Consider the following 20390-nt stretch of genomic DNA (forward strand, 5'->3'; position numbering starts at 1 on the left):
TCCTTCTTTTTTCTTGCTAACCATCCATCTTCTATCTCTGTCCTCCCCTTCCGTTTCCCTTCCCTCCCGCGGAGGTCTGGCATCTTTCCTTTTTTCTCATCTCCATCCACAGTTCCACCTTTTCTCAACTACCCTTTCATCTAGCATCTCTCCCTCCTTCCCCACTACCCCAGGGTCCACCATATCTCCCATTCTTTTCCCAACTACCCTCCTACCCAGTATCTCTATCCCCCCTCCACACCATCCCTTGTGTCAAACTTCTCTCCCTTTCTGTTCCTTCCCTCCCTAAATCCCATTGTCCACCATCTCTCTCCCTCTCCTCTGTTTTTAGACCCATTATTTCTTCCATCCCCAAAGTCCGGCATATGCACATCTTTTTGAACCCCCTTCTCTCCCTCTGTGTACTTCTAAACCAGGGCCCCCCTCCCCTGAAGGTCTGCACACCCCCAAATCCCTGCATCCCACCCCTGAAGGCCTGCCTGTCCCCCCTGAAGGCCTGTACCACCCCCCCCAAAGGACTGCGAAGCCCCCCCCCCCCCGAAAGGCCTGCATGTTCCCCCTGGCCTCCCATGCACCATTTACCTAATATCAGTAGTCTGCAGAGAAGATCGCCAGTGCTAGCGATCTTTGCAAGCTGCCATAGGTCTTTGGAGCTGTTTCCTCTGCCGCGATCCTGCCTCTGACGTCAGAGGAGGGGCGGGAGTGCGGCAGAGGAAATGGCTCTGAAGATCTATGGCGGCTTGCAAAGATCACTAGCACCGGCCAATTTCTCTGCAGGCTGCTGATATTAGGTAAATGGTGCGTGGGAGGCCAGGGGGGAAGCTGGACACCAGTGGGATGCCAGGGTGGGGGAACCTGGACACCAGCAGGTGGCCAGAGGGGAAACCGGACACCAGCACTTCCGACTGACCCTCCCCCCTCACCCTCTAAAGCAGGTGTGACTGCGGCCGGCTAGCAAGAGGCAGTGCTGGTCTCCTACTTGAGGTGGGGGGGCCAGTTACCGAATCGTGAGGCTAATTTTTTTGTTGTTGTTTTAAATTTATTCGAATTGATTCACCTGAAGTGAATCGATGAACCGATTCGTGAATTGGGCAGCACTAGCTAACAAGACACCTCCCTTACCGGTTTGTCTGAAACCAGTGTATGGACAACAATAGCCTGAGACTCCTTCTTCTGCAAGGTAACTGTAAGGGAGGCCTACAGGCACTGTGAATGCCTCGCAGTATTCAATCTTGACACATCTTCTGGGATTAAAAAAAAGGTATTGGGGGGGGGGGGCAGGGGCGTGCCCCTGCCTGCCTGCCTGTCTGCCCTGTCCCAGCCTACCACTAGACCACCAGAGGGGGAAACAAGGAACAGAGCCTAGCAGGGAGGGGGGACAGAGTACAGAGCTTGGTCCAGAGCCTGGCAGGGAGAATTTCTGTAAGAATGGTTTTTTTCACCTCTAAATCTAGGGTGTGTCTTATGGTCAGGTGTGTCTTAAGGAGCGAAAAATACTAAAATTCCACCTAAATGCTATTCTGCAAATATGCACGTTTTAAACTGCATCTCTATTAGGCATACTCATAGGCAGAGTCTAGGTAATAATAATAATAATAACTTTATTTTTTCTGTAGTATTCTCATGTGCAACTCATTTAATATTGTATGTTTCACATGTATCTGAGGCACTTAAGTGTGCATATGCTAGTTCTATGGCTGTTGTAGACACATATTTTTGCTGTTATGCTAGTATTCTATAAAGGAAAGTGGGTGCCTACATTCCTTTACAGCAGTGTTTTTCAACTTCTTTAAGCCAAGTATCCCCTAAGTCTAACAAATATCAATTGAGTACTCCCCAGCCAAGTTCCTCCCCAGACCCGCCCATGCTTCACCCATGACCCCACCCCCATAATAATAGTACTAATTGTAGTGCAACTTCTTCCATCTGTTTTTCATATACACACAATATAATCTTATTAATACATAATGGGAACCACAAAATTTAAAAAACACAAAGCACACGGTATGCAGAGAAAATTTTAAATATTTATATTTGGGAGGTTTTTCCCAAAGAGGTCAAGGCATATGACTTTAAAATATTCAATGTCACCTCAGTAACAACTATAAAAAAATATACAAATATAGTGCAAAATATAGACAGCAGATATAAATTCTCAAAACGAAAACACTTCGATCACTAAATTGAAAAGTAAAATAACTTTTCCTACCTTTGTTGTCTGATGATTTCATGAGCCTCTGGCTACACTTCCTTCTGACTGTGCATCCAATATTTCTTTCTTTCTGCCTCCTACATGCTTTGTCTCCTCCGGACCTCATTCCTTTCCCAACCAACATTTCTGTCTGTTCCTCCATGAGTCCAACTTTTCTTCCTCTCTCCTCCACCCCTATTGGCAACATGTCTCCCTCTCTCTCATAGGAGCATAAGAATAGCCTTACTGGGTCGGACCAATGGTCCATTAAGCCCAGTAGCCCATTCTCACGGTGGCCAATCCAGGTCACTAATACCTGGCCAAAACCCAAGGAGTAGCATTATTCCAAGCAGTGGCTTTCCCCATGTCTCTCTCAATAACAGACTATGGACTTTTCCTCCAGGAATTTGTCCACCCTTTCTTAAAACCAGCTAAGCTATCCGCTTCTACCAAAACCTCTGGCAATGCGTTCCAGAGCTTAACTGTTCTCTGAAAAAAATTTCCTCCTATTGATTTTAAAAGTATTTCCTTGTAACTTCATCGAGTGTCTTTGTAATTGTTGACGGAGTGAAAAATCTATCCACATTGTCAAAAATTACAAAGACTAGAGGACACTCGATGAAGTTACAGGGAAATACTTTTAAAACCAATGGGAGGAATTTTTTTCACTCAGAATATTTAAGCTCTGGAACGCATTGTCTTGAGAGATCCAAACATCTCTCCCACCCCCTCTGCTGCCATATCCAACATTTCTCCCTCTCTCATTCCCTTGAACATGTGCAGCATTTTTCACCACTGCCCATCAGCCCTATGCCCATTTCGCCTTCTATCACCCCTCTCCAGCACCATGCCACATCTCCCCCTCTATCACTATGTCCAATATTCCTCCACCTTGCATCCCCTTCAATCTGTTCCTCTGTTCCCTTTCCACCACCATATCTAACATTTCTCCCTTTCATTCTTCTCTCCCCCATGCATCTCTACCTCTCTCCTCTCTTATGCCCAATTTTCCTCTGTCTTCCTTTCCCCATGTGCACCATTTTTCCCTCTCATTCCACACCTATATCCAACCATTCTCTTTTCCTGTTCCCTCACCTACCGGCAGCATCTCTTTCCCTCCCTTCCTAACCCCCAGCCCATGCAGCATCTGTCCTTCCCAAGCCCCACCCCTCCTGTAGCATCTGTCCTTCCCTTATTCCCAACTCCAGCCCCCATTCCTTTCAGCTGGATCTGACCTCTCCCCAGTTCCTGATTCCCCCACCTACCAATTCCCTGCCACTGTATTTTAAAATCTTCAGGCAGCCAGAGGCACAACAAAGCAGCCTCCCGCCATCTGCCTGCCTTCCTGCCTTCCTTCTACGTAGGTAGAACTTTGCAGAAAGAACACTAATGAGGCAGGAGGCTGGCTTCATTTTGCTTCCAGCTGCCTGAAGATTTTAAAATAAAGCGACAGGGAGCTGATAGGTGGGGAATCAGGAATGAAACCTGCCTCCCGCCGTCTGCCTGCTTACCCTGGATGTGTTCTTTCTGCAGTGTTCTGCGTAGGCTGCAGAAATAACACTTCCGGGGCAGGCAGGCAGACAGCGGGAGGCTGGCTTTGTTGCGCTGCTGACTGCTCAAAGTTTTTAAAATACAGCTGTGGGGAGCTAGTAGGTGGGGGAATCTGGAACTGGGAAGAAGTTGGATCCAGCTGAGAGGAATGTAATGTAATGTAATTTATTTCTTATATACCGCTACATCCGTTAAGTTCTAAGCGGTTTACAGAAAATATACATTAAAATTATAAGAAAGAAAGGTACTTAGAAATTTCCCTTACTGTCCCGAAGGCTCACAATCTAACTAAAGTACCTAAAGAGTAATAGAGAAGTGAGAAGTAGATATAGAGGAAAATTAATCAAGTAAACTTTCTAACAAGACTATTTTGAACTAAGTACAGAATTCTGGTGAATTTTAAATAATAGAAATAGAACAAAACAAAAACAAGTGGCAAAACAATGAATAAGATTAAAAATAATTCATAAACTGGAAAAAATAAAACATTATTTTCAATCCATTGTTTCAACTTCGGTGATGAAGTGGAGCAAGTAAGATTTGGAGGTTCCCAAAGAAAGGACTTCTTTAGGGAAGAGGCTTGGTTTATAGACCCAGGAATGGGGGCTAAGGTTGGGTGGAGGCAGGCAGGCAAGAAGGAGGGATCCCTGGCAGCAGCGGTTTAGGCAGAAGCGGACGAGCAGGCAATATCCGCAATGGCACATACCCCCAACAAACGGCTCGTGTACCCCCAAGGTAATGCGCGTTAAACCCTGCTTTATACAATAAGCTCCCATGCCCAGTTATAGAATTACCATCCCTCCCCCATTAAAACCAGTGTTCAAAAGAGTGATGTTCCTATATTGTCCTGTCTGAAAATTTACTTGGGCCAAGTTCATAATATTATGGTTCTAGTTTTGCAAAGCCCCTAACTTTAGGCATTAGGCAGGTTAGAGTATAAAAATAGCAAATAGCTTAGCACAGGTTTTCAGCACTAGCTACCTAAGGCATCTATGAGCATCGGAGCTTTTACTGCCATGGCCAGTGATAAAGTATAACTCTCTTCTAAAGCTGCACTAGCGGCTGCTGCACGGTAACGACCCCGAAGCCCATAGAGATTTAAAGGGCTTTGGGGCTCTTGCGGCACGACAGCTGCTTGCGCGGCTTTGTAGAAGAGGGGGTAAAAGTGCTTTATAAAGGAGGTTGGGGGGGTAAATTAGGTTCTTAAAACTAGGTCAAATGAATAGCAGGTCTAAATTTTAGGAGCAAAGTTTTAAGCTTTTAAATGTAGGTGAATTTTAGCTGAAAACCCAGACTTCTGAATTTAGGTACCAAATTATCTCTGTTCCTAAATTTAGGAGCTCTTTTTCTGAATATTGGTCTCATGGATTACAGTGTATATAAATAAATAATTTTTTTTTCCCCTTTGTTGCTAAGATTTCATGCACTGAATGACCTTCTAGAGATACCTTATCAGACACCTCTGATTTCTTGTCTTCTTTTGTAAAGGCCCATGATGAAATCTGCCCCAAGTTTCCACTCACTTGTGAAGGTTGTGGAAGGAAAAGAATTCCGAGAGAAAAGGTAAATGGAGAATTTTGGGATTTTTGCTGTAACGTGGTTATGATGGCAGAAGTCTTGTTGCCTGTAGCATTTTTGCTTGAGGGATTTCAGCAGGTATTTGCACAATATCCATATTTAAACATTGGGCTTTTCATGTTATTGCCAAGCATCATGAAGCTCAAACTCTGCTTCTAGTATTGTTGAATATGTTCTGGGTGAGCAAGTTCTCTCATTCTTGTACAATCCCTCTGGAGGCTGAACTCGAGGGTTCTTGTATGTCTGGCAGCTTCTGCTGCAGGGCTACTAAAACTTGATCCCTCCCCTTTGGGCTACCTGCCCGGGAGTTTTCTATCATGCTCAGTTCTGCAGTTCTGCATGGTTGAACTCAGTCTCTTCTGCTTGTGATTTGTTTTCAATTCCTAGTCTTTTTTTATTTATGTCACGGGTTTGTCCACGTGCTGTGGATCAACTCTGTGCAAATGATCCTTCAGCAGGAGATCGCAGACATTTTAAATTTTGTTTGCTCTGGAGGGTGCTCTATAAGCTTAAACTGCAGTAAGCCCTCTGGACAGCCTGCAGATTGGATTGGGTCTCTGGGATTGGGGGCCATCTCTCCCCTGGTTTGTCTGCAATGGGGTAAAGCGCAGGCTGCTGTGGTTCCGTGGAGGTATGCCGGGATCAGAACCGGACCGCGTGTCTTCTCTAATTTCCCTGAGGGATCCTGGTGGTCATGATCTATGGTGACAGGGAAGGTGAGGCGGTCAGAAGACCTGAAAAATCCAGTTTAATCAGCTCCTGAGGTACTCATCTCCTTGCTTGTGCTGTGTATTGCAGGTTGCCATAGACTTTCTTTGCAGTACAGGTCTCTGTGGTGTCTGAGTCCACAGATTTGGTGATTTTGGGGGGTGCTGAGATTGGGGATTTGGGTGGTTTCCCTGAATGCCTTGGTCCCTTCTACCTGCAAAATCGTTGTTCTTCGCAGTTCCCTGCGTTTTTCCTGGGCAGTTTTAATGCAAAATCGGCACCTGCGGTGGCCATCTTGGATTTTCTTTAAAGTTTTCAAAAGTATATTTTTGGACTTAGAAACTTTGTTTTTGCTCTAAACACAGATGGCCACCTCAGGATAAGATGGCATGGATTCATGCTGTAAATGTGGCGGATGGCTCGCAGATTCGCAGCCGTGTATTGTGTGCCACAATCCGCGAGGGGCGTGAACCATTCGTGGATTCCACACTATCTTCCTCTGGAGAGGCCCTGTTTTCATCTGATTCCACCGGAGATGCGAGTCCAGTGTCCAGGACACCAAACTTAGGCGAGGAGGGCGTTTTGGCAAAACGCAAGCACAGTTCCAGGGAAAAGTTTAGAAGACTTCTGAGACATTCCAAATTTGAGTCCTACAGATCAGCTCTTGCTGCCAGTGACTAATTTCCACTGGAATTTGTAGATATGATGTATCAATGTATCAGGCTTTCGGGAGGAAAAAGGGCTTTGCCTGTCTCTCCCTCTCAGACTCCAGTGCAGCAGTTTGTTCAGCATTTGGATTCCAGCATGTCCATTTGCTTCCTTGCTGGTCCACCTGAAAGCAAGCAGTAGCTCTCTGCCATTGCCTCAGTACCTGCGTCAATTTCTATGCCATTGCTATTGAATGGCTCTTCTACAGGATCAGCTGATGTAGCTAACTTAGCGGATCCAGGGGAGTCCCAGAACACTGATTTCCATGATCTGGGAGAAGATCAGACGGTGCGCAAGCAAGTCCAGCCGCCTCCCTATCTTATCTAGGAGTCCCTGCGAACATTGAAACTTGATTCAGGCTCAGCGGTTCAGGCAGTGTACCATCATCACTTATAAGCTCCCACTTTCCGCTGCATTTCCAGACCACGCGGACTTGACCACGCGGACTTGACGGAAAGGTTTGGGAGGTCCTGAAGGGTCCCTTGAAGTGCGCTAGGGCCATGGCTAAGTTGTATCCCATGGCATCAGAATTTTCCCAGCGCTTAGTCCCGCCAAAGGTGGATTCAGTGGTGGCTCAGGTCACTAAATGTACCTCTTTGCCCTCGGATGGACGGGTTGTCCTGAAGGATGTCCAGAACAGACATGTGGATTTTGTCATGAAGCATCTTTTTGATTCCGCTGCGGCGGGAGTATGGGCTGCAGTGGACACTTCCTTTGTGTCCCGGGCATGTCATACCACACTCCGTCAGGATCCTGAGGAGGTTGTCCTTCGAGACCTCGACTTCCTGGTTTCTGGATGAATTTTTTTGGAAGACACATGTTATGATATCTTGAAAGTTTTTGCTAAGCTGGGAGCTTCTTCAGTTTCTGCAAGGAGTATGTTCTGGATTCGCCAATGGTCGGGTGATTCTTCATCTAAGGCTATGCTGAGCAAGTTGCCTTTTAAAGGTTTGCTTTTGTTTGGCTAGGGTTTGGATGACCTTATGGCCAGTGTAGGACCATAAGCCTAAGGTGCTTCCTGGCTCTACCTTGCCCGACCAGAGGGATGGGGCGACTGAATTTTCATCCCTTCTGGCAAACCTCACAGTATGCCGGACCCCCTGTGGTAGGACAGTGTACTTTGGAGCATCCTCCAGACCTCGCTTTGCAGGTGCAGCATGCCAACAGTCTTTCAACTCCCGAACTTCTATCCCTCCCAAGAGAAAATTATGATGCCAGATCTCTGGTAAAGCCCCCCCCCCAGATCGGGGGAAAGCTTTCACAGTCATTCCAGAATGGCTAAAGATAATCTCGGACCAATGGGTCCTAGAGGTACTCAGGGAGGGCCTTCGACTACAGTTCTTCTGGCCGCCAGCGGACTTCTTCCTGTCCTCCTGAGAAAAACCGGACAGAGCTGGCAAGTTGTGCACTATGGTGCGCTGGTATTTAGATCTGGCCATAGAGCCAGTCCCAAGGGAAGACTTGGGCTCTGGGAGATACTCGATTTACGTCATCATGCCAAAGAAATACTCCGAAGATTGCAGACCGATTCTGGACCTGAAAGCAGTAAACGCATTCTTGCAAGTTCTGCGTTTCAGGTGGAAATGGTGCGTTCTGTAATGGCAGCAGTAGCACCCGGGGTGTTTTTAGCTTCCTTGAATCTCACGGAAGCATACCTCCACATCCCGATATTTCCGGATCATTGGAGGTTCCTGAGGTTTCATGTTCTCAGGAGGCATTTCCAGTTCGCGGTGCTACCTTTCAGTTTGGCATTGGCGCCCAGATCATTCACCAAAGTCATGGTAGTGATGGCTGCTCTTCGGTGATCACTGGGTGTGCTTGTACATCCATACCTCGACGACTGGCTAATCAGAGCTCCCTCGAGGGTGCAGTGCCACTTGGCAGTTCGCCAAGTGGTGTCTTTGCTGGAAAGTCTCCAGATGGGTGATCAATCTGAAGAAGAGTCGTCTCGAGCCGACGTAGGACTTGGAGTACCTGGGAGTCCGGTTCCACACAGGAATGGACTGGGTATTTCTTCCAGAATCCAGAAAACTCAAACTCAGAAGTGCAATTTGGGACATGTTTGCAGTCCCAGCACCAACAGCCTGGCAGTATCTGCAAGTGTTTGGTCTCTTGGTGGAGACCATAGATGTGATTCTGTAAGCGAAAGCTCACCTATGTCCTATTCAGTTATCCCTTCTGATGCGGTGGAATCCCCAGAGAGATGTGCCGGGGGTGAAGCTGCCTTGGTTGGCTTCAGCGTGCAGCAGTATGCTGTGGTGGTTAAACCCAGTCACTCTGAACAAAGGGCTCCCTCTGCGGGTCTTGGACTGGGTGACCCTGACTATGAACATGAGCCTCTCCGACTGGGGAGCTATTTGCAAGTCTGTACCAGTCCAGGGCACCTGGATGGCGAGGGAGAGCAGATGGTCAAGTAATTGACTGGAGCTGCGAGCGATCTGGTTAGCGCTGCTGAGATTTCAAAGGAGTCTCACCAGAAGGCTGTCTGTTCTTGGACAATGCAACAGCTGTTTCCTATGTCACCTGTCAAGGAGGCACGAGGAGTCCCCTGCTGGGCTTGGAGGAGCGGATGTTCTTTGCTTGGGTGGAGTGTCATCTGTTGGCTTTGTCCGCAACTCTTGTGGCCGGCGTAGGCAATGTTCAGGCAGACTTTCTTAGGCATCAAACTCTGGACCAGGGAGAATGGTTCCTGTCCGAGCTACCATTCGATCTGATGGCGTCTTCAAAGCACAGGAAGGCGGACAGGTTCTTCAGTTGCTGATGGGAGTTCGGCAGCGAAGGAATCAATGCTCTGGTTCAGTCTTGGGCCTGAAGGGGAACTTCTATACGTCTTTCCCCCATGGCCCATAATAGGTGTGTGCTGCACCAGGTGTCTTCTCACAGGGGTCCGGTGATCCTTGTAGCTCCTGTCTGGCCCAGAAGACCTTGGTACGCAGACTTTGTGAGGTTGAGCTCGGAGAGGAGTCTGCGTCTTTCTTGCCATCGGAGGTTACTCAAGAAGGGCCCGATTGCACTTCAAGATCCGGCCTGCTTTGGTCATATGGCCTGGTGCTTGAGCGAGTGGCCATGAAGGCCAGGGGTTATTCCTCTGCGGTTTTTACTGCACTCCTTCAGAGCAAGTGGAAATCAACTGTATCGGCCTACACAAAAGCCTGGAGGTACTTTCAGGCTTGGTGTGCGGGGGTTCAGGTGAACCCTTGGTACTGTTAGTGGCTCATGTTCTGGACTTTCCTGAAGGCTGGCCTCAGGAAGGATTTGGCGGTCTCTTCACTCCGTGTCCAGATTATGGGACTTTCCTGTTTAGGTTCCTCTTCGTTCAGGGGTTCTCTGGCATCTCACCTGGACGTTGTCCAGTTCTTGAGGGGAGCTGGGAGGCTATGGCTGCCATGTCCAATGTGGCACCTGAATTTGGTCCTATGCTCCCTGATTCGTTCACCCTATGCACCCCTGGATGGCATCTCTCTGAAAGAACTTGCCATTACAACTGTTTTTCTTGTGGCAGTCACTTCGGCACGGAGAGAGTCGGAGCTTCAGGCTCTGTAGTGCAGAGATCCTTTTCTTTGCATCACTGTGTTGGTAGTGATTTTGAGAGCTGTGTCTTCCTTTCTTCCGAAAGTGATTTCCTCTTTCCATATCAACCAGGAAGTTCAGCTGCCAGCGTGGTTACTTCGGTTTCCAAGTCTAAAGAACATATTTTGCAGTCTCTGAATGTGCATCTCCTTTTGAGATACCTGGAGGCCACTAATGCTTTCCATCTGTCAGATCATCTCTTTGTTCTAGACTTCTATTTATATTTTTATTGTGAAGAGCAAATAAAAATCATTTTTTAGAACATCCACATCCACAGTCTGTTTTTATTTCTGCTAAGGCTACCATCTCACGTTGGATACGAGTGGCCATTTCCACTGCCTGCGTTTCAGCGGGGAAGAAGCCTCCCCTTGGGTTGAAGGCTCGCTCTTCCAAAGGCTTGGCTTCCTCCATGGCGGAGTCTCTGAGGAGATTTGTATGGCAGCCATGTGGTCTTCGATTTATGCCTTTACCGGGTTTTACTGGCTTGATTTGGCAGCTAGGGGTGATGCGACTTTTGGTGCTTCCGTCCTGGTGGCAATTTCATCGGGCCCCCCCTGAGAATTGGGACTGCTTTGATAAGTCCCACAAGTTCAGCCTCCAGAGGGATTGTACAAGAATGAAAGATTAGGTTTCTTACCTTTGCTAATCTTCCTTCTTGCAAATATCCTCTGGAATCTGAACTCCCGCCCATTTGTTTTGTATGATTCACAGATCGCCTCTTCAGTTACTGGTAAGCTGGATTACTGTCTTTGACCACACTCATTAAGAATTCCATACATGTTCCCTTAGGTTGGGTTCAAAGGTTGCCGGGGTTCCTGAGTGGGGCCCCATATGAATTCAGGTTGTGTCTACATTAAGTGGATTTATCTGTTTTGCAATTTGTACATGTTCAAATTTCTATTTCTTATATATATAACAGATAAATCCACTTATATATATATATATGTGGATTTATCTGTTATATATATATAAGAAATAGAAATTTGAACATGTACAAATTGCAAAACATATATATATATATATATATATATATATATATATTTTTTAAGTTGCCCTTTTTTGGCTATGGTTCCTTGTGCTTGATATACTCATGAGCAGAATTGACTAGTAGCGGGAGTTCCCGCATCCTCTTCTCTTTTTCTGTTTCCTGTTTGCACTAGATATCACTGGCTTTTTGACTAAACTGAGCATGACAGAAAGCTACCAGGCAGATAGCCTAGAGGGGAGGGAACAAGTTTTATTAGCCCTGCAGCCAAGGCTAAAAGGATGCAGAATCCCACAAGTTCAGCCTCCAGCGGAGATTTACAAGATTAGCAGAGGTAAGAAACCTAATCTTTCATTCTGCACAGTCTGAGAAAGCAACAAGGTGATGCTCTCTTTTGTCAGGAGATAACCACCACAAAGAGATTTATTTTCAACTCACCTGGAATGTGCTAAATGTTAAGGAAAAGTTGAAAGAAAGAAAAAGTGCTGAATGCACATTCTTACCTTGAGAAATCAAATACTAGATGAATTGTTTATAATTGCTGTACACTTCCAGGTGAATTTCTTCAAAAAAAGTAGTAAATAAATCCTAATATAGTATGGAGAAAATGCAGGAATAAATGCTTCAAATTTTTAAGATAACTGTATGAGTATTCACACATACAACATATGCTCAGCTTTATGCTAAGTAAGATCAGTTTCTAACAGATTGTGTCACATGAAGAGGGTGTACATTTGTATTAAGTATAAAAAAAATAATCGGGCTTTCAAAATTTAGAGTACAAATACAATGGAACCTTGATTTACGAGCATAATTCGTTCCAGCAGCATGCTCGTAAACCAAAATACTCGTATATCAAAGCGAGTTTCCCCATAGGAAATAATGGAAACTCGCTTGATATGTTCCCACCCTCCCCCCGAGGCCAGCGGTGCTGCCCCCCCCCCCCGCAAAAACCGGCATCCCCCTGCCCGAACAACTTGAAACTTACCACCCCCCCAGTCTGGCACCGGCACGCAGCCCACAGGACGTGCCAGTGCCGCTTGAAGAACTTCCTGCCTCTGCTGGGCCTTGAGCATGCATCTGCGCATGCTCAAGGCCGCCTAATTCTTCCTCTTGCTGAGATTCGGGCGGGGGGTGCCGGTTCACACAGGAAGGGTGTGCCGGTTCGAGCGGGGGGGGCCTTTGCGAGCGAGGGGGAGCGATGCCAGTTGGGGGGGGAGGGCTCGCAAATCGAGTCAACACTCTGTTTGCGAGACAAGTTTAGCGAGAACGTTTTGCTCATCTTGCAAAACACTCGAAACCGGGTTACTCGTAAACCGAGGTTTGACTGTACCTATAATATGATAGATTTATGTGGCTGTGTTAGGCAGTTTACTGAATGAGCCATTTATGCTGTAACTTGCTTTGAGCTTGCTGGTAAGTTGTATCATCAGATAAGTTAAGGTGGTGGGGTTTGTTGTTTTTGTTTTTTTTTTATTAATCTTGTCTAGCACACACATACTTAAAACTTTGATATAAAACTGTTGGTAGTTTAATTGTTGGGTGTTTTTTTTTTGTTTGTTTGTTTTATTGCCTTATGTTTTTCTTTTTAATTATTGTTAACCAAGTCGAGATCCTCTTTTGGTGATGACCTGGTATACAAATCCAAGTTTTAGTTTAGTTTAATTAGGTTGCCATTATCATCTTTTCCTTAATCTGGGCCCCTTTTACAAAACCACAGTAGCAAGCCTGCCACAGTAAATGCATCAAAGCCCATAGGAATTTAATGGTCTTTGAAAAGGGACCTTCTGTTGTGTACCAGTATCACCTTTATGTTCTTTATCATTCTTCCCTTTCCGCATCTGCTCCAGGAGGTGGGTAAACATACTCGAATGTGAGTTATACTACTTGTGTCTGATAAAGTGGCTTCTTCACCTCAAAAGCTTCTACTTCGGTAAATTGCTCTATAACAGTTTTCTTCAAACTTTTTACACCTATGGACCGGCAGAAATAAAATAATTATTTTGTGGACTTGCATCGGTCTGCAGACTGGCGATTGAAGAACACTGAGCTAAGTCGTAGGCCATCTGGAAGCCTTCCCTCTGATGTTGCGACATCAGAGAGAAGGTTTCCAGTTCAGGCGCAGGACATGCATAGGAGCTGCTGCCCGTGGCTTTGTGCACTGAGTCAGTGAGGAAGAGGGAGCCGGCCTGAAGATAATGCCGCATCAGTCGCACCGCGAAACGGCAATTGAAGAACACTGTTTTGGGCCTGATGCACATGCCGGCCCTGTGGACCGGCAGGAAATTTCTGTGGACCGGCACTGGTCCATGGACCAGTGGTTGAAAAACACTGCTCTATAAGATGCCACCATAGAGAGGGAGACATTTTTTGTAAACCACCTAGCTCTTGTATTTTGGGTATTGAGTAGGAATTTAAATTACATTATACATTTATGTATAAATAATATGTAAATTTTTTTTTCTTTAGTTTCAGGATCACGTAAAGTCTTGTGGCAAATGTAAAGCGCCTTGCAAATTCTATATAATAGGTTGCACTGAAATGGTAAGAATGTTTGTTTCTAAAGATGCCCAATGCTTGAATGGTATCCTCTCCTACTGTACTTAACATGACATTGTAGAAGTGCTTAGCCAAGCCCACTAACCTCCCTGCCTGTTATACCACCTAAAAGGGCCTGAGTCTCCAAATGCTGTATCTGCTTAAGATAACTACTTATGGCTTTATGTCCGTTTGCTTTTCTAAATGTGAAACTCCAACAAATTATGAAGGACAGACTACAATAAAACATATGGAAACTTCAAATATTCCTAAGTTGAAAAATTATTTAAGAACTAGCTACATAAGTGGACATAGCCATTATCCCCCCAGATCCTATATATGGCGTTTTGAGTTGTGTGAGCCAATAATTACTGATGATTGGCTCCTTAACAAGCAGTTATTGGGGCTAATTGGATTTAACTGAAATTTACACACACAAATTTAAGCACTGCTCCAAAGGGGGGGGGGGGTTGCAGGCTGGGGAGAGTCATGGATGGATCAGAAGCATTCCTCAAATTTACAGGTGCAGTTATAGAATAAAGGGGTTGGGTGGAGTTCAGTTGGTATAAATGATTGTGCCTGAATTTAGTTGCAGGTCCTGGGTGTAAGCACTAAGGCCCAGATTCTATAAATGGCACTGTTGTCGCAGCCACCTTAAAAGCAGCTGCTGATCATATGTCAATCAAGAAACAGTGCCGGGATTCTCAAAGGGAGTCCAACAAGCCTTGAGCATGTGCAGACGCTCAAGGCCCTTCAGCCCGGCACAGAGTGTCGGCATCAGCGTTGGTTTCCAGAGCATCGGGACTGTAAGTGCGATGTCAGTCGGGGTAGAGAGGAGCGGGTAGCGGAGGATAGGAGTTCCTAAGATGGTGGCCTCCTCTCTACTTTTTTCTTTTGCTGTGGTCCACCACCCTCTGAAGCAGCTTCCTGTTTTTGCTTGGGTGGACCGCAGCAAAGAAACGGTGCAGAGGAGTCTGCGGGCAGCAAGAGAAAGGAGATGGTGGCACATGGAAAGAGGGAAGGGGAAGAGATGGAACACATAGATGGAGGGAAAAGGAGGGGTGGTGCATGTGGACGATGGGAAAGGGAAGAGATGGGTGAGATAGAGGCAGAAAAATGGAAGAAAACGGAATAGGAAAATCGGTGCCAAAGAAGGATGTAGTCCAAAAAGTGAACGAGAGGAAAGAAACAAAATGCATAAGGAACAGAGTTAAGAGCACAAGGAACAAGATGATCAGAAAATAAAATCCAAAATCAAACACAGGGAATATAATCTAATACTTGGTGGATCCAAATGGTGAACAATTCAGTCATATATATAACTGAACCCCTCCATATATCATTTTAAACTAACTTCGGAAGTGCTCAGAACCTGCAGGTAGAGAACCCGCAAATGGGGACACGCCCCAGAATGCGGACCCCTGTTGGTCTACAGGAGAAGCAGCAGTCCTCTTGGTTGTCACATGAAGTGGTGGGTTCCCGCAAGGGGGGGAAATATGTCAGAACCCGATAGTACCATCATTAGCTTCATTGACTTTACCAGGCTATGGACTTTTTTAGCATTTATATGAAATGATTGAAATCTCAAGCATGAAACTCGAGCACTAAGCACTTTACACAAAAGAAGAAAGTCATAATAAAGTAATATAATATTAATTAAACAGTTTTATTAGTGTAGGAGGAAGTGCAATGATAGACCAAGGGGTGGGGGTCCAGATTTTGGGGCATGTCTCCATTTGCGGGTTCTCTACCTGCGGGTTCTGAGCACTTCCGAAGTTAGTTTACATATAACATATTGAGTTTAAAATGATATATGGAGGGGATTGATTACGTATATGACAGAAAATAAAATCACCAGATAACAAAGGTAGTTAAAATTGGATTTTATTTTCTGTTTAGTGATTGAAAATTTACATCTGCTGTTTTTATATTTTGGACTGTTTAGGAAGAAATGCATTTTTTTCTATTTCTCTTGTTTTGTACTGTGTGCAGAGTCTGGCATATTAGGGTTTCGTTCGTGTACAATGGTACTTTTAGTTTGTGGTTTTGTATTTTAAAAGGGTTTTTTTGTTTTGTTTTTCTGCAAATGTGAATGAGGTTAGGTGTTCTGGTGGAGATGACAAAAGCCACTCACTCAAATTTCTAACTTTGGTTTATATTCAAGTCAATCTTTTTTCCTCCTTTTTTTGGGAGAAAAAGATTACCTCTGTTTATATTCGGATTGGTTTATATTTGAGTAGACGGAAAGTAGAAAGCAAACTATACACTGGACATTGTCAATCTGAATAAACTAGAGACAGCAGGTTGACACAGGGCAGACGGAAAGTAGAAAAGAAACTATACACTGAATACTGCCCATCTGAATAAACTAGAGACATCAGGTGGACACAGGGAAGACAGTATTAGGACATGCAATAACACAGAGGCCAACAGTAAAATATGGGAAAGACCTTGCTAACTTGAATAAATTTAGGACATCAGGTTGGCACATTGAACACAAGAAATAGAGGGCAGAATATGCACTAGACATTATCAATCTAAATTTTTTTTATAAATCACAGGTAAGCACTCCTAATAAGAAAACTGAAGAGCAAGAAGTAATGCACAACACACTGTCAATCAGAATAAAATAAAGACAGCAGGTTGACTCTTTAAAACAAAAATAGAGAGAACCTATACCATCAGGTTAAAGCAAGTAGCACAGGACAAGTAATATATATGCAATGTAGACAGACTGAATAAGTATATGACACCAAATGTATTGCATAAGGTGAAGCTTGATATAACCTAGATAACAGAAGGATACTTATGGTATGAAAATTAAATAGTTGGAAAATGACAGTTTGGCATGGGGGACAAAATGGTTTATGCGGAGGGCATACCGGATGGGCCATTTGGATTTATCTGCCATCATGTTTCTATGTTCTATGTCTGTCACTCATGTAACACCACCTATTGATGTGGAGTTAAGTAATCTGTGTTGTCTGCTGCAGTAAAGGTGAATGTATTGTATATTAACTGTAAGGCACAATTCATGCCCATTTTCTTCCGGCTTCAGTTCTTTGTACTTAGGAGGAAATTATATAAGTGGACACTTCCATTTAGGCACCTTAAGAAAATGGAACCTAGATGCCTTCTATTATAGAATTCTAGTGAAACCCATATGAGCTGACATAAATATGGGCATATAAATGCAGCAGGGACAAGCATAATTTAGAGTATTCTGTAGTTAATTGCATAAGTGGGAGCTCTACTTAAGCCCCACCCATGCTCATCCATTGTGTATGCCTCTCTCACATATATACAGGTATTTGCAGAATAGCCCTTAAGTGCCCTGCTAGCACTTTAACGTGTTAGTGCTGGTATCATAAACATTTATTCATGAAATAAATTCATATTTGTGGCCAAAGGACTTTCCTGCCTCAATCGTTTCAAGCTCTAGCAAATCAGGTTTGAGAACCCACTATATATTAAGACAAGCTATATAGAGAGCCACAACATGGTGGCTTCATTATGGCAGGTTCTGCCTGCCCAGATGCAGCAAGACCCAGAAAACTGAAACATGCATTCCAGTGTAAAAAGAATATGAGTCTTGACCAGTGGGTTATTCATCTCTACCCATGAGTTTTTGCAGAAGAAATCATCTACAGCTTTTCAGCTCTGCCTCCTTGTGTTAGTGGGTAATCACCATCTCCTCAGTTTTTTCTTCTGAAAATGAGTTGAAAAGGTCTCTTTTTTTTTTTTTACTTGTGCTCTGCAGTTGATGTATTTTCAGGGATTTTTTTAAAATGTATTTATTTATTAACTTTACATACTTTACAAGAAGACTTTTGCAATAGAAATACAGAAAAACCAAATAAAGCAATCACTTATCTTCCTTGGACCACAATTTAGCAAGGAGTGATACCGAAAAATGAGGATATTCAAAAAAGGAGGATAGCAGGATATCCCTTCATAATATCTTTTTTATCCAACTTAGTTTAGCTGGTCACCGATAACAAAATCTTCATTTTCAAAAAAGGTTTAAGTTGTTCTGGTATATAAGAAACATATTTCACCCCCAAATACTTAATTATACATTTACTAACATCCTTTCAACTGAGGTCCCTTGAAAGGAAATGGCGCAAAAATAAATCTGCTGACAATCTGAAATTTTATAAAGAACATGTATCTCTTTATAAGATTAAAATTAACCACGCCAAAAGAAACTACTATTCTAAAAAAATCCTAAAAGCAAAAATCTTTCCATTCTTTTATTCCATCTTAAAATCCATTATTCCCAATTTGCAAAAGGAAGACAATAAAAATAATTTAACAGCTCAAGACCTTGCCAACTACTTCTGTAAAAAAATCAGTGACATACGTAAAAACTTTGACCATATCTTGCCAGATGATTCCACTGATAGCTCAAATAATAGCTATCTCCCTCTCGCTAAATGTTCCACTTTTAACCTTCCATCTTTAGCGAACATTGAACGCCTTTTTCATAGAGTCAACATAAAAGGATCCCGTTTAGAGATTATTCCTCCAATAATCCTAAAAAAATTTTTCTCCTGGTTTGGCCCTTTCATACATTCCTTTATATTAAAAAGCCTCAGCACAGGCTTTGTGCCATCATCTTGGAAATCGGCAGTAATCTTTCCTATAATAAAAGATCGTAAAACTAGTCCTGAGGAAGCCTCGAATTACCGTCCTATCACAAACATTCCTTTCTTGGCGAAATTAACAGAAAGAGTAGTATTCGACCAACTGTCTGATTTTGTTAAATCAACCAACCAGACAGGGTTCAGAAAAAACCATAACACAGAATACTCATTGATTGGGCTAACTACAAACATAATTTAGCATTTTGACCAGGGGTGTCCAACCTTTTGGCTTCCCTGGGCCTCATTGGCTGAAAAAAATGTTCCTGTGGCCGCACAAACACACAAATGCTGCAGCAAGACGGTAAACACACGGGGGCAGCAGAGGAAAACACTGCATTGCCCCCGACCAGGGCTGCACAAAATACTTCACGGGGCCGCATGCGGCCCTCGGGCCACAGGTTGGACACCCCTGATTTAGATCATCACAATTCCGTTATTCTTTTTTCTTTGGATCTATCGGCAGCATTTAAGAACATAAGAACCTAAGCAATGCCTCTGCTGGGTCAGACCTGAGGTCCATCTTGCCCAGCAGTCCGCTCACGCGACGGCCCAACAGGTCCAGGACACTATCGATCACACTCTACTCCTAGACAGGTTAAAATCTATTGGTGTCTGCGACCAAATCTTAGAGTGGTTTACCTCTTTTTTTTGTCTGATCGACAATTCACGGTACACTTCAACAACACAATTTCAAAATCTTTTACTCTTAACTACGGTATTCCCCAAGGTTCTATACTGTCTCCATTACTGTTCAATATTTTTCTTTCACCCTTATTAAGTCTATGCCAATCTATAGGCTTTACTACTTATACTTATGCAGACGATATTCAACTGTCTCATCCTTTAAATCCAGAAGAAATATATCAGATTAACAAAAAACTAGAGATAATCAAAAATTAGCTTACCTCAAACAGATTAGCACTAAATATTCAAAAGACAAAAGCCCTACTCTTCCCAAGGAAACAAGGGATAAAGCTGAGCACTCCCTTTATCATTAACAATATCCATATAGACTTAGTTTCATCATTAAAAATACTTGGGGTTATCGATAACAATTTCTCTTACCATGAATACGTAGGTAATACTATTAAATTTTGCTTCTATCGATTACGTATGATTCGTTCTATCTCCAAGTTTATGGAACCTAAATCTCTAAATATTCTTATACACTCACTTGTCATTGCTAAGCTTGACTACTGTAATGCGTTACTAATAAACATTACTCAAAAAGAAAAGAAACGTCTACAGATAATTCAAAACATTGCTGTCAAACTTATTCACAATGGTAAAAAATATGATCATGTAACTCCTTTTTTGGTTGATTCGCATTGGCTTCCCATTAACCATTGCATTACCTTTAAAATTTTGCTCCTAGTATTTAAAACTCTATCCACTAGTGAACTGCAATTTATAAATAGAATGCTCATTCCGTATAACACATCCCACTCTCTTCGATCTACAGCTCAAGGGCTTCTGGCAGTTCCTTCCTTAAAAGTTATTGGCACTAGACGTCATGACATGTTTTCAATAGTGGCCCCCCAAGTCTGGAATTCCTTGCCACAATATATGAGATGAAAAAGACATTAGCCATTTTAAAAATAACTTAAAACCTTTCTTTTTAAAGATGCTTTTAACCTTTAAATGGAATATATATATAGTGCAGTAGACATCCTACTAAAAAAATAAAAAACAAAAGAAAAATATTTTTACCCTTCCTTATGTTTTTTTCCCTCTATGGCTCTTTTCTTTCTCCAAAAGTATTAATTTTGTAACTTTACCCCTTCACTCCCCTCATATTCAGTTCTGTCGGTATGTCTGTTCGTCTAACCCATTTTAACTAAATTTTAAATTGTATGTTGATTATTATGTTTATTTTATATTTTATTGTAATTCGCTTAGAAAATTATAGATAAGC

General features: G+C 43.5%; 1 protein-coding gene across 8 annotated transcripts in view; it reads left to right on the top strand.

The window, feature by feature from the left end:
* TRAF2 (TNF receptor associated factor 2) overlaps positions 1-20390 on the top strand; it is a 217247-nt gene that overhangs the window by 119969 nt on the left and 76888 nt on the right. For all 8 annotated transcript variants that reach the window (XM_033960745.1, XM_033960752.1, XM_033960751.1 and 5 more), the window contains 2 exons: positions 5231-5305; positions 13761-13835. In XM_033960745.1, coding sequence (XP_033816636.1) covers positions 5231-5305; positions 13761-13835 — 150 coding nt within the window. The remainder of the gene's footprint in view (positions 1-5230; positions 5306-13760; positions 13836-20390) is intronic.

The sequence above is a fragment of the Geotrypetes seraphini genome, chromosome 10 (assembly GCF_902459505.1).
Source record: "Geotrypetes seraphini chromosome 10, aGeoSer1.1, whole genome shotgun sequence".
NCBI classification, from domain to species: domain Eukaryota; kingdom Metazoa; phylum Chordata; class Amphibia; order Gymnophiona; family Dermophiidae; genus Geotrypetes; species Geotrypetes seraphini.